The following is a 13,842-nucleotide window of genomic DNA, read 5'->3' on the forward strand; positions in this document are numbered from 1 at the left end:
CAGCCGGGAGTCAGCACCCGGCGAATTCCCCCTTTTTTTTTGCAATCCCAGGTTTCCCACCGCCTGGCGTCCCCCGTCTAGCGGTGCAGTGACGAGCCCCTGAGCAGGGCGAGACCCGGGCAGGACTAAAGGGCTGACTCTCCTCTGTGCTGACTGAAAAGCGTGGACAGTGGTGACTGAGGCACCGGCGCGCGCTCATTCATTTCCCAGGACAAGGAGTCTTTTGGAAGAAAAACGAGGGCGGTGTGAAGCCCCAGTCTGTGTCGGACTGCAGCGCAGGGTAATCTGGCTCCGACTTCCGGTTTGGCCGGCAATGCTTCCGGGTCGCCGCAGGCAGCGCGGCGGCCCGCCCTGCACGGGGAAGGGAGGCAGCTTTCGAGGAGGACAGCACCTGGCCGCGAGCGCGTTCTCGTGCGCGTGACCTTAACAAATCGCCGCGCGCGGCCAGTGCTGTCCTCCTGGAAAGCTGACACGCTAACTATAGGTCTTTGGCGAGAGCGAGCTTCGCTCGCTTCTAGCCGAGACCTAAAAAGGTTTAGATTGGTTACAGATCCACTGGTAGAATTTGCACTGAATGAAATCATTGTTTTAGTTTACGAAGAGCTGAATAGAAGACAACGTTGACTATTCAAGTTTAAGGTGAAGCATATCTCTAGGAGCGCTTTGGGTGGATCGCCTCATTGCACAGAGAAGCCCAGTCAACCTAAATGGGCTTGTCTGTGGAACCAAGCATAATAATTTGCAGGCCAAATGCTTACCACTGGACACTAGTTCCATGTATAAATCTTGTTTATTTTATTTTATTTATTTTGAAAGTTTTATATAGCGCGGACAAGATCCTTGAGGATATCAGAGCGCTTTACACAGAAGGAGTACATGAGGGAGCATAGTCAGACAGGTAAATCAAATGAGCAAACAGTACATCGTCAGACAGGTAAATCAGAAGGAGCAAACAGTACAATCAAGTAAATCATGCATAGGGTGCAATATGAGCTAACGATCGGTGCATAAAAAACAAGTAGAAATATAATACTGCAATAAAAGGCATATATTCGCTAGTTGATAATAGTCTAAAGAGGCCATTTCTTAGGGTGCTATATGAGCTAACGATCGGTACATTATAAACAAGTAGAAGTATAATACTGCAATAAAAGGCATACATTCGCTAGTTGATAATAGTCTAAAGAGGCCATTTCTTAGGGTGCTATATGAGCTAACGATCGGTACATTATAAACAAATAGAAGTATAATACTGCAGTAAAGGCAGACACTCGTTAAATAATAATAGTCTAGAAAGGCCATTTCTTAGGATGCTATATGAGCTAACTATCGGTGCATTAAAAGCAATTGGAGGTATGATACTGCAAAAATGGCAGACATTCGCTAATTAATAATAGCCTAATGAGGCTTTCTTAGGGTGTGTTCAAGTAGTGAGAAAGACTAGTCCAGGATGGCCGACAAAGAGAGAGAGAGAGAGAGAGAGAGAGACCAGTCTAAGATGGCAGCCAAAATGTAGGGAATACAGAGTTTGGTTTCCCTTTCTACTCTGGGAATGTCGAGTTAGTCCATCTTCCATGTTGATTGAGGTGGAGAGCAGAGTTCAGCTTCTATGCTGCTAGATGGTGGCTTATCTCTGTTTTGCTGCTCCCTGACCGCGTTGGTCTGTAGCTTCATGGTCATCTGGTGGGCAGGGGGGCGATTTATGGTTCCAGCTTTATGGCCCCAGCCAGATTAGCCAATGGAGAGTGAAAAAGCCCGCGAAAATACCAGTCACAAAAAGATATCAATGTAGAAGTCCGGGCAAAGCGTAAAAAACCTGCATGAGTGTTTAAGATTATGGTATTGCGAGTAGTTGCCCTTCGAGTCGCCCCTGAAGCTGTTCAAATAGTTTTGTGTGCTGTATTCCAGGCAGAGAGTGAAAAGACCTGCATGGGTATTTTGGAAATAGCTCTGCGTGCAGTTACCTTACGAATCACGAATTGTTGAGGATGTATTTAAATACAGATGCCTCCTTTGGCCTTTACATTTAGTGTCTGCAAGCGTCCGCTGGGTTTCAAAGGCATGCATGAAATTAGTCTACAGTAACAAATACAATCCTCTGATCAGAGACAAAAAATATATTTCTGTGAACGTTAAGATGCTTACCGTCCCCTGTTCTAATAAAAGCTGACATTTGCTTAGACACTCAGGGCTTTCGATAAGTTCCAGGAGCACCTTCTCAGCTTGCAACCGCTGCCCAAGGTCGGTCCCTTCATATAGTTGCGTGCATAGTGCTTCAAGTTCAGCTAGACTCTGAAAAAAAATAAGAAATAACTTTGAAAATGATACAAGGTCAGACATAAGACATGACATTGGTTGTAAAGTTGTCCAGTACCAACAATTTTCTTAATTTCAAATATTTCTCCCACAAGGTGATCAGTTAAACCTCTCAAGTTGCTCAATTGCGTAACTACTGCTTTTGTTTGTCGCAGTTTAAAACGTCGTCATTACAAGTTAAAAATAATGACCACAAAGTGGATTTACCGAGGGATCATAGTACGGGAGGAGAATCATACAATGCTGCTATAGAGCTGAGAGACCCTGCAGGATCGCCAGGACTATGTTCAAGCCCCATGGACAGGTTCTCTGATCAGGGACACAGTTGAGTTCACTATCTTAGGGCTACTGAATTAAAGGGTCACCGAGCACCAACACTCTTTCTTCAAGCAGCTGCCTGGAGCTCCTACTAGTGGCTTCAACAAACCTGCAGCATCAACACACCCTGTGTCATCCTGCCCTGGAGCCCCTGCACCACCTCATGCCCTACGACACCCTGCAACGCACCCATTTCACATATAACAAGCTTGAGGGCTCAGAGGAAGAAATTTAAAAGAAAACTGACCCTCTTCTCAGCAGAATTGGGGAGATAAAATTGCATGTAGGTCCTACTAGTCCTAGATGAATACCTATAAGCTATCCTCCAATCAAAATCCCATCTGTCAAAAAATGCGCTTCAGGCAGGAGAACGGTATCATGGGTGTACCAATATAGGCCTCGGGATAACTTAAATGGTGAGAAAAACCTCATCCTCATCTATGTGTGCTCTTGCTACATAAACTGCTATGGGTCCTAAAGGGAATCCAAGGTGCTAGGCCAAACCTGCTGACCAAAACACCCACAATCTAATGAAGTGTGTTAGCCAGTTACACAAGCTCACATAACGGTTGTTAACCCTAGTTAGTGGCATTACCAAGTTGCAAACATACGGTTTTCATCACTTTGTGACCCTGGAGCCCTACTGACCATCCTAATGTCTCAAGGCCACGCAACTGCACTTCCACCTATTGGTCCACTGGGAGTCAGACTAATTGGGAATTCTCAATTTCCCAATCTGGGCTCAAGCCAGTAATGAGAATACCGCAAGCTCACTAATCCTCTCTGCATGTAAGGAGGACCTTACATGTCTATTTCCTACCACTCTTATCTTTCTTTTTCATTATGTGTATCCATGTGCTGCACATGAACAGAGTAGGTTGTGGTGTTTACAACTTAAGTATTCTCTGGGGGAATTCACCTTGACTGCCCCTTTCTTCCTGCTTCTGCCCATCTCCAACTCATGAACAAATGCCACGAGGGCTGCCTCTTCACCCTACCATTGGCAACTGGAAGCAAAGATAACGTTTTAGTACCGCTACTGGGTGACAATTGCAAAGGAAGCATGCCCAACTCAGCCCTGTTCTGCTGGATGACTTTACTGTTCCTTTGCTACTCTTACCAAAATAATTAAAGTATTGCAGCTACTTATTGCAGGTTTCCCCCTAGATGGCATACTGGCTCCTTAACTACAGTCAGTGTATTTTGAGCAGGTTACATCAAGTTGTGGATAACTCAAAGCGCATGAACTGCTAGATCGCAGAACACTACTCACTTTATTTGATGTGCTGTGATGGGAAACAACCTTTACAACGCAACTTTTACAACGCACTACCATTACAACGAAATTTTTACAACGCAAAAACCATTACAACGCATGTATTTACAACGCATGTTTTTACAACGCAGGTACCTTTACAACGCATACCATTACAACGTAAGTATTGGTAAGTATATAATTATATTTAAAATGATATATGTTTGGGTTTTTTTAGGGGTATTTTTATAATTATATTTAAAATGTTATATGTTTGGGGTTTTTTTAGGGGTATTTTTAGAGTTCAGGGTCAGTTTTCAGTTTTTGGGTAAAGGGGTATTTTTAGGGTTCAGGGTCAGTTTTCAGTTTTTGGGTAAAGGGGTATTTTTAGGGTTCAGGGTCAGTTTTCAGTTTTTGGGTAAAGGGGTATTTTTAGGGTTCAGGGTCAGTTTTGGGGTTTTGGGTAAAGGGGTATTTTTAGGGTTCAGGGTCAGTTTTCAGTTTTTGGGTAAAGGGGTATTTTTAGGGTTCAGGGTCTGTTTTCAGTTTTTGGGTAAAGGGGTATTTTTAGGGTTCAGGGTCAGTTTTCAGTTTTTGGGTAAAGGGGTATTTTTAGGGTTCAGGGTCAGTTTTCAGTTTTTGGGTATTTTTAGGGTTCAGGGTCAGTTTTGGGTTTATGGGTAAAGGGGGATTTTTAGGGTTCAGGGTCAGTTTTGGGTTTTTGGGGTACAGGGGTATTTTTAGGGTTCAGGGTCAGTTTTCAGTTTTTTGGTAAAGGGGTATTTTTAGGGTTCAGGGTCAGTTTTCAGTTTTTGCGTAAAGGGGTATTTTTAGGGTTCAGGGTTAGTTTTGGGTTTTGGGTTAAGGGGTATTTTTAGGGTTCAGGGTCAGTTTTCAGTTTTTGGGTAAAGGGGTATTTTTAGGGTTCAGGGTCAGTTTTCAGTTTTTGGGTATTTTTAGGGTTCAGGGTCAGTTTTGGGTTTATGGGTAAAGGGGGATTTTTAGGGTTCAGGGTCAGTTTTGGGTTTTTGGGGTACAGGGGTATTTTTAGAGTTCAGGGTCAATTTTGGGTTTTTGGGGTACATGGATACAGGGTTAAAATACAATTAAATTAAATTTAAATTAAATAATTAAATAAATTAAATTTAAATAAAATCAATTAAATTAAATGAAATGAAATTAAATTAAATTAAATTAAATTAAATAATATTAAATTTAATTAATTTAAATTAAAAAAATTAATATATACTAAATTAAATTAAATAATATATTTAATTAATATAATTTAATATAATTAATTTAAATTAAATGAAATTAAATTAAATTAAATTACATTAAATTAAATTAAAGAATATTAATTTTAATTAATTTAAATTAAATTTTTTTATATTAAATAATATATTTAATTAATATAATTTAATATAATTAATTTAAATTAAATGAAATTAAATTAAATTAAATTAAATTACATTAAATTAAATAATATTAATTTTAATTAATTTAAATTAAAAAATTTTATATATACTTACCAATACTTACGTTGTAATGGTATGCGTTGTAAAGGTACCTGCGTTGTAAAAACAGGCGTTGTAAATACATGCGTTGTAATGGTTTTTGCGTTGTAAAAATTTCGTTGTAATGGTATGCGTTGTAAAAGTATGAGTTGTAACGTCATACATCCGCTGTGATGAGTAGTCGTGCGAAAAAAGGCACAATGGGTTAGTAATTGCAGTAAACTGCACAGTCTTTAGTGTAAAAAAATATTTTCCTGTGCATAGTGTTCTAAATTGCTTCTAAGGGAAAGGCAGATTAGACAGTTTGGTGTCCTTAATAGACTTGCATATAGTGTTTGACGTTAGTCTGAATTTTCCACAATGTGCTCTAGTCTGTATTGTATGATGCTGTGATGCTCTCCTGGGTACAGAGCCCTCGAATGAGATAACTGAAGTATACCACTTAGAATTTCTGCTGGATATCTAAACTTTTCTGCTTGATCTATTGAGACATATGTCAATCCACAGTAAGTCAGCACTGGTTTTTCAGATATGGTACAGAAAAGTAAGAAGGTACTGAATGTTTTAATGCAAACAAATGGGAAAATGTGAATTATCACACGATGCACTGACACATTAGGGGTACAGAAACCCAATAGGACCAGTCTCAGTGACACCAAAGAGGATTCCACAAGAGTTCATTCACTTGACATCAGTGGCATGTTAGGTTTCCCAGTCTGCAGAAGATCTTGCTCCAAAAAAACTATTTTTTAGGTCTAGTGGTAGCAAAGATCTTTTCATTTCAATAAATGTATACAAATGATATACTTATAAGGGCTCTCAGTCAGGCTACCTTCACTGTACGTGACGAAATTGTGCTCTTTCACAACGAGCGCATTCACACACAAAGTAGTATCTTTTAGTGCCAGGGAATTCTAAGGCAGTGTGTGCTTTTAGAGACGAATTTTTCTTTTTACTTTAAGCCAATTCTTTTATATTGGGGAGGGCTCTGCTTGTTAATATTCACATCAATGCTGGTGTGATATATACTTCCCAAAACACTCAATGTTAATCCAGGTAAGCATGGTAGAGCTGTTCCCGAACCAAGTTTGAGAACAAAGGAACGTATGATATTTTATGGTACCAGTTCGTTTATTTACATTTTAGGAAAATCTAATTCATAAACAAATGGAGGTGGTGAGAGTTGCTTATATGTACTGTAGGATTAAAGGATACCTCTACTAGTCAACAAATGCAAATCAGATCTCCTAAAGAGGAACTAACAGCTGGGGAAATAAGAGATACAGTCGGTTCATAATAGATAGCAAAGGGATAAGGGCACAATTACATACAATTTGCAGCATAGTATTTTAGTTTTTGATCATTAGAATGTAGGAAATGTTACAAAAGCAGACCAGAAACCTGAGGCAACTATGGTACCTTCAAGGACACACCCATGAACAGTACTGTCGGTCCAAAACGCATCAGAAACAGAAGTGTAAACATGGTTTTAGAGCAAATACGCTTGTTTAAGTGAATGATTAATCAAAACCATTGGCGGTCATCAGAATATAACACTGCAAATTCAGCGTCTAAACTCCGTTTGTGGTTTACTAAAAATATTAGTACCACAAATGCATGCTACGTTGAGACTGTAAAGTCTTCTTAACTACACAGATATATTTGCTAAAAAATCATTTAAAAAAATCAAACTTGCAGCTTATGTTGCCCAGGAAAGTGCTTTTGCTCCTTCAAATACGTCACCCTGTGGAAGAAGCAAGAGCATTGGTTTTTGCCCATTCTCAATTACGACAGCTGTATATATAGATCGAGACCCACAATCAAGAAACACAACTCCTCCAAAAATCTGAAACAAAATCAACCAGACGGGCTGAATATGGAAAATATTCATCACGGGCACCCCAAATTTGGAGTAAGAATCACAAGCACAAAGTCGGCGTCAAACTCTTATGCGCCATATAAAGGTTTACAGGGCTCAGTGGCAAGATGGCCTAAATCAACAAAGCAAACATTGTCTAGGATGTAGGTAATGGCTTCTAGCAGTCTTACACTAGCAGGTGCTACCGAAACCAAAAGTTGTATATCACTGTAACCAATACAAATAACTATATTTCATTATCCTGAGCAGGGCTGCTTTAGAATAGATCATCATTCCTCAAATTAGTCTCGCAGCAGTACTAAAACAGATCGACTTCCAAATAGAAAACTTATAGGAGCAAAAACTGAGTCCCTCCTGCTAATTCTAAAGGCTCCATTCACGCAATATAGGTTCCCAATGTATTCGGAAGAATTCAGCAGAAGCTATAAAATACTATTGTCAACACAGTAAAAGTGTATCTTTGAACTCAGAAAATGTGAAAATATATTGTTGCATTTGAATTGGGTGGTTTCCTCTATTGAACATGCAAGTCGGATGTTTACTTAACAGTGACTGACCTTTTGCATGGAATAGTGACACTAGTTGATGTCCTCGTTGACCCCTTTCACTGTGTGGGTTAGTGGACTGGAGGGTTGCATCAAATTCTGTTTTTGTGAAATTTGTAGATTTGACCAGAGCACATACACCCTCTAGATTCTCGTACTTCCTATATTATCTGTTTATGTACTGCCTGTCTGATCTTTTTGTTCGTATTTTTTTAAGTGTTACTGTTGTTTACTGAATACATCATCTTTTCATGCCCTGGGAAGTCAACGTATTTCTGCCTTTATATTTAAAGACTATAAATAAAGTGTTAACACAATTACAGCATTAAGTTACAGAAGCTCTACACAATAACTGTCACTGTCGGTCAAACAATAAACATAGTGAGTTCACCAATTTGTGTGTATACTATTTTTATGATGCCTTACCCACTGTGAGAAATTGAGTTGTTGGTTGATGAGGCTGAAACCCTACTCGAGCAACATCCACAATACTGGTCAGGGTAAACCACAAAAATCATAACATTAACCTGTGCTTAACTCACTGGTAGCTAGGCTCAAAAGCAGTTAGAGGCAATGTGTAAAGTATGTATGCAGTATTTAAACAGTTAAAAAGTGAAAATACAACACAAGAAAAAACGAAACAATTTCGAAAAATAGAGTACATTTTCATAAATTATTTAACACCAAAACCACAAAAATCCAAACAAATAAAAGTTATGAATTTTGACAGTTTAAAGTGCAAAATAGTGTCTAAAAGATCAAAGCACCAATCGCGGATATCTAATTGAATGAAGCTGGGGCACAGTCGAAAATTATGGTCGACTGCAATGGAGCACAGTTCAAATACAAGAAGTGGATTGGGCCCTGTCTCCACTTACCTTTGGACTTAGAAGAATTTTTGAAAAAAAAAGAACTGAGAAGGTAAAGTTAAGTGGGCCATGGCAGCTGGCGGTCTTCGAGTAGGAGTCGTTGTCATCGGGGAGCCGCCGGACAAAGTCTCCTTTATAGAAGTCGAAAATCTCCAGTGGGACGGAGCTTCAAGTTGTAGGCAACGAGGGTTCCAGGAGGCCGGACTTCTCTTCAGCAAGGCGCTGCTGAACAGGATTTGCTCCTGCAGAGAAGCACGTAGCAGGAGCTGCCTCAGAGTCAGGCCGACTGGTGATGCACCTTGGACAGATCAGCGAGTAGGTAGGGCTCCGTTTCCTCTCAGTTCACCAAACACTTTTTGACAGAAAATGTTCTAGGTCCCAAGATTTGAGCCACCACTTTCAAGAGCACAGGACTGGATTAGCATCACTTGGACGGTCACGACTCAGTCAGGCTGGGACCAGGTGCGGGTTAAAGATAGGTGGAGCATTTTTGTCCCTTAGGGTTTGATCAGCAGGCCAGCCAACTAGCCCTTGGAGTCACTCTAGAAGTCCTGTGTTCAAGCAGAAAAGCAACTCTCAAGTAGCAGGGCAGCCCTCTGAGGGCACAGTGTAGGCCACAAGCAGAGGGGCAGTCCTCAGTGTCCTTCCGCCGGTCCATAAGTGAACTGAAGAGTCTGTCTGAGAGCCCTATTTTTAGGTCGAGCCTAGAGCAGCGCGCATGCACTGCTCTGCTCGACTTTATGTAGACACTTTCAGAAAGCTCAGCACACGCTCGTGTGTGTGCTTTTTGTTTTGTCCCAGGATTGGCCTTTGCGTGCGTCTTTTTAACAAAGACAGCACGCAATTGGCCCAAAACTCTTTTTTGTCCCACCCATTGTCACGCCCAAGGCCTAATGCTTGCGGTTACGCACAGCAGCAGAATATGTTTCCAATTATCGTGCCCAGACGCTGGCGCTATAATTGGAAACATATGCTGCTGCTGCTCGCAACCGCGCGCGCACACCAGCAGCTCTCGCCCTTTCCTCGGATGCTCCAGTCTGTTTCCCCACACAGCGCACACGCAGTCCCCCAAGGCAAGCACCACTGCAGATGAGTCCCACAGAGCTTGAATGGATTAGGACTGTGCCGGGTAAAAGAGCCTCACGAGCTCGTGCCGCCAGAAAAATCTGCACAGGTTAAATTTAGCGCCACTTGATTTGTGCCCACTTCATAATAATATGTGCCCACTTCATAAAAGCAACATTCTTGTTTTGACTATGAAAAGCGTAGGCAAAGGTCCAACTTGCAGAGTGAAATACGCTGATACCCGCCATCTTCAGAGGTACAGTTATACGCCCATTGTGAGCTGACAGTTCTGTGCGGTTCTGAAGAATTAATAATTATTCATCAACAAATCTCTACTATCCTCTATCGCTGCACTATCCCCCGATCCCTTGCTCTGCCCAGCATGTCAACCTTTCTGCCACTGCTCTGTCCCTACCCCTGTACTCGGTCCTTGCTCCCTTCCCCACTCTCTGTTACTACACATTTGGCCATGCTCCCTGCCCCTTCCCTCTACCACTGCACTGCCCTTATCCCGCCCTTGTCCTGTTCACCGTCTCTGCCTCTCCCTCACTCTTCCCTTGTATCCCCCCAATTAGCCCTAAATGTCATTCCCCGCAGTTCCAGCCCACTTCGATCTCTGCATTATGGAATATTTTGGGTCCTGTATCCACTTGTGGTGTGCAAGGCCGACGCACGCAGTACAAACATCAACTCATTTTGTATCTTACAATTCTTGCACTGTGCGGCACTAGTGTATGGTTGGGGTAGACCTTCCTGGGAATTTCATTGGATGGTAGCGGGACCCACAATTACCAATAATGTAACGTTCTGTTCCTGGGATGCAGCTGGGTTCCCTCAGGAGTTGCACTTCGAGAGAAGGTGGAGTCAGTGATACACACCAGGAAGTGTGGAAACTACTGCTGTGACGAGCTCTGTGCACATGACCCAGGCAGAGTGCCATTCCATTCTCATTTCAATATATTATTTCACTTCTGCCGTTTTCTTTCTGGATATGGCTCTTGGCATACCCAATACGTCTCACCTTTGGGACCTTATAAGTGTTTAGTTTTCCTGCACAATATCCTTGGTGCAACAACATCATGTGTTGCATTGCTAAACACTTATAAGCTCCCAAAGGCAAGACCTATTGCCTATGCCAATGCTTGTTATACCTGGTACCACCTCTGAAGTGAAAGAAACTTCTGGAGCTTTTCCCCACCGAAGTGTCTGGCATTTCCTGCATCTCTGCCCTGGTTCCGGTCTGTCTGCAGGCACAATAGGCTTGTGTGAAGTTCTTTGTGTGTAAACAGAGACGGTCTCTTTGAAATGCAAATGGGGCTGTGTACAGCTCCATCACCCCATCTAGCCTGAGATAGACACCTAGTGCCTCTATTCTGCGGCTGTCCGGGAGGAAAACACAAACGCTAACTGCTAATTACACCTAGACATATGACCATTAAAGATGATTTTAAATTACAATTCACCAGTTGTCAAACATGACATTTCTCCCTGCTCCCAAACAAAAGTTAGCACATCGTAAATGTAATAAGGTAACCTAATGATATCCTATGGGAGAGGTAGGCCTCACAGTAGTGAAAAACGAATCTAGGAGTTTTTCACTACCAGGACATGTAATATGTAAACTCACACGTCCACGTTTTTAAAAACAATACAACCTGCTTGTGGGCTGTTTACAGCCTACCTTAGGGGTGACTTATATGTAATTAAAAGGTAATTGTATGCCTGGCAAGGGGTTTCTTTTGGCAAGTTGGAATTGGCAGCTTAAAACTGCCCCAGACTACAATGGCAGACCAGAGACATGTTTAAAAAGGCTACTGAAGTGAGTGTCACCATATGTGCTGCAGGCTCATTAGTAGCATGACGTTTACAGGCCCTGGGTATATTTAGCAGCCCTATACTAGAGACCGTCAATGAATTAAATATGCCAATCATGCGTAATCCAATTTTACCATGTTTAGGGAGTGAGCACAAGCACATTATCACTGGCTAGCAGTGGTAAAGTGCACATAGTTCTAAGACCAACACAATGAATTCAGTATAACAGCAGAGGTAGAAGGCAAACATTTTGGGGGAAGACCACCATAAGGCTGACAGATCAATAATCACTACTAAACAGCATGTTTAAAAGTGGGAGGTTATACCATTCAAGGTTCTTGGTAGAAATCTGCAATGGTATAAAAGTTGTTTAACCTCTGAAATGGAAGGTGATATAAGATTTTCATTAGAAGCAAGAAACATGTATAGGCTGAGCCTAAAATCTACTTGTCCACTCACTATGGCGACTCAGATTTTACATGGGCAAGCTATATTTGGGGCATACTCGCTTGTTGTGGCGAGCCCAAAAATAACAAGTGTTCTGTTCACTCAGAAAGTGAAGGAGCAATAAAGATGCCTTTAAATCTTGTTTTTATCTTGACACATTTGCTCTGTGTTCAGAGACAGAGATCAGAAGTCAATTTACGTCTCCTAACTATTACTTATCTTTCTCTGACTACAGAGTATTTTGCAAAGTGAATTGTCTGACGTGCCAGGGTTTTTTCTAACACACATCATTTAAATAGCTAATAAGTGAACTGTCCAAACATTTAAAAATATATTTCAGTAGTTATGAAAGTTAATTTTTTGTAAATCTAGCTGATGAAAAAAATATTTTAATAGAATAAAAACAAATCAGAACACTACTTTGTGATGTGCAAATGATGAATATGTTTCCTTAAACCCAATTTTCAGATTATTGGTTATGCACAATATAGTTTTATCAGTAAACCTGCATGTTAGTGGGAAAGTTTTTGGCCATTCCAATTGGGAAATTTACTGTCTGTAAATGACAGTGTGCTACCAAATCATGCTTTAGTAATCTAGAGCCACAAGTACAAAACTTTTTTTGTGGTCGCAAACAACCTAATTTGCAGAATTGGGTCGTTTAAGTCCACAAAAAAAGGTTTTTAATATGTACAAAAGCCAAACTGCGATTTGGTAACATGTTAACAGATCACAATTTGGGTTTGCAAATTGGTATATGGAAAAGGTGTGTTTAGGGTGTCCCTTCCTAATACCGATTCACTGTGGCATGTATGAATGATTTGCGCACAAATTACAGCCACAAAATATTAACTTTTTACCGACACCTCAAGGGTGGTGGTGACCATTGGCAGAGAGACTATTCCCTCAGGGACCCCTTCTCCTTTGTGAATGTTAATACAAACTTTTTTTAAGAGGAGGCAATGGTTCCACAGACCACTGTCTAATCATAAAAAAATAAAGCAAACATTTCATTTTTTTTCCTTTAGAGAAAATGGCTTGCATTTAAAAAAAGAAAAATATTGCTTTATTATAAATCAATCACAGGCATGGTGGTCTGCTGACCCCAGCAGGCCACCATCCCTGTGATGGTTGCAATTCCTAATGGGTCGAAACTGCAACCTACCTCATTAATATCCATGAGTAGGTCTATTGTGATCTCATTAGGAATCGCTATTTCCAACGTCTATGTTGTACATTATAAAATCGCAATCCCTAAATTCTCTACATATGGCCAAATATTTATTAAAAGTGAGTTTTTAAACATGAACTAAAAACACTCCTGCCCTGATGGAAATGCTTTTAGCGATCTAAGAGACAAGTCAGGGATCATATTTACCCTATATGTGAGCTAGATTCTGATCATACATGGTGTCCTTGCCGCTGACCCCCCCCACACACCTTCCCAGGGCTACCTAATGGAGGGTGCAATGCAGCCACACAGCAGGCGCACCAAAGGCAAGCTATTCAGCGCCCGATCCGTGCATGGACCACACCCAGTACCACAAACCCTGGCCCCCAGTATCACATGAGTACGACCACAGAGTTTCAAGCCCTGAACCCACTTACATCCATTGAGGCTTCTGCACAATCAATGACCTGCCGAACTACATCACACCAACCACAGTTGACAACCCCCCCACCCAGTTCAACTCAACTGCCTCCTGGTCAATGCCAGATCACTTTGCAAACATGCCACCGAGGTCTGGGACACCATCTCCACCCTCACTCCAGACATTACCTTCTTCTCAGAGACATAGTTCACTGAAACCTCGCCTCC

General features: G+C 41.3%; 1 protein-coding gene across 2 annotated transcripts in view; it reads right to left on the reverse strand.

Moving 5' to 3' along the window:
* Nucleotides 1-13,842, reverse strand: part of RANBP17 (RAN binding protein 17) — a 1,522,743-nt gene that overhangs the window by 1,428,637 nt on the left and 80,264 nt on the right. For both annotated transcript variants that reach the window (XM_078653359.1, XM_078653358.1), the window contains exon 2: nt 2,146-2,292. In XM_078653359.1, the coding sequence (XP_078509485.1) occupies nt 2,146-2,292 (147 nt within the window). The remainder of the gene's footprint in view (nt 1-2,145; nt 2,293-13,842) is intronic.

Source organism: Lissotriton helveticus, chromosome 7 (genome assembly GCF_964261635.1).
Source record: "Lissotriton helveticus chromosome 7, aLisHel1.1, whole genome shotgun sequence".
Taxonomy (NCBI): Eukaryota; Metazoa; Chordata; class Amphibia; order Caudata; family Salamandridae; genus Lissotriton; species Lissotriton helveticus.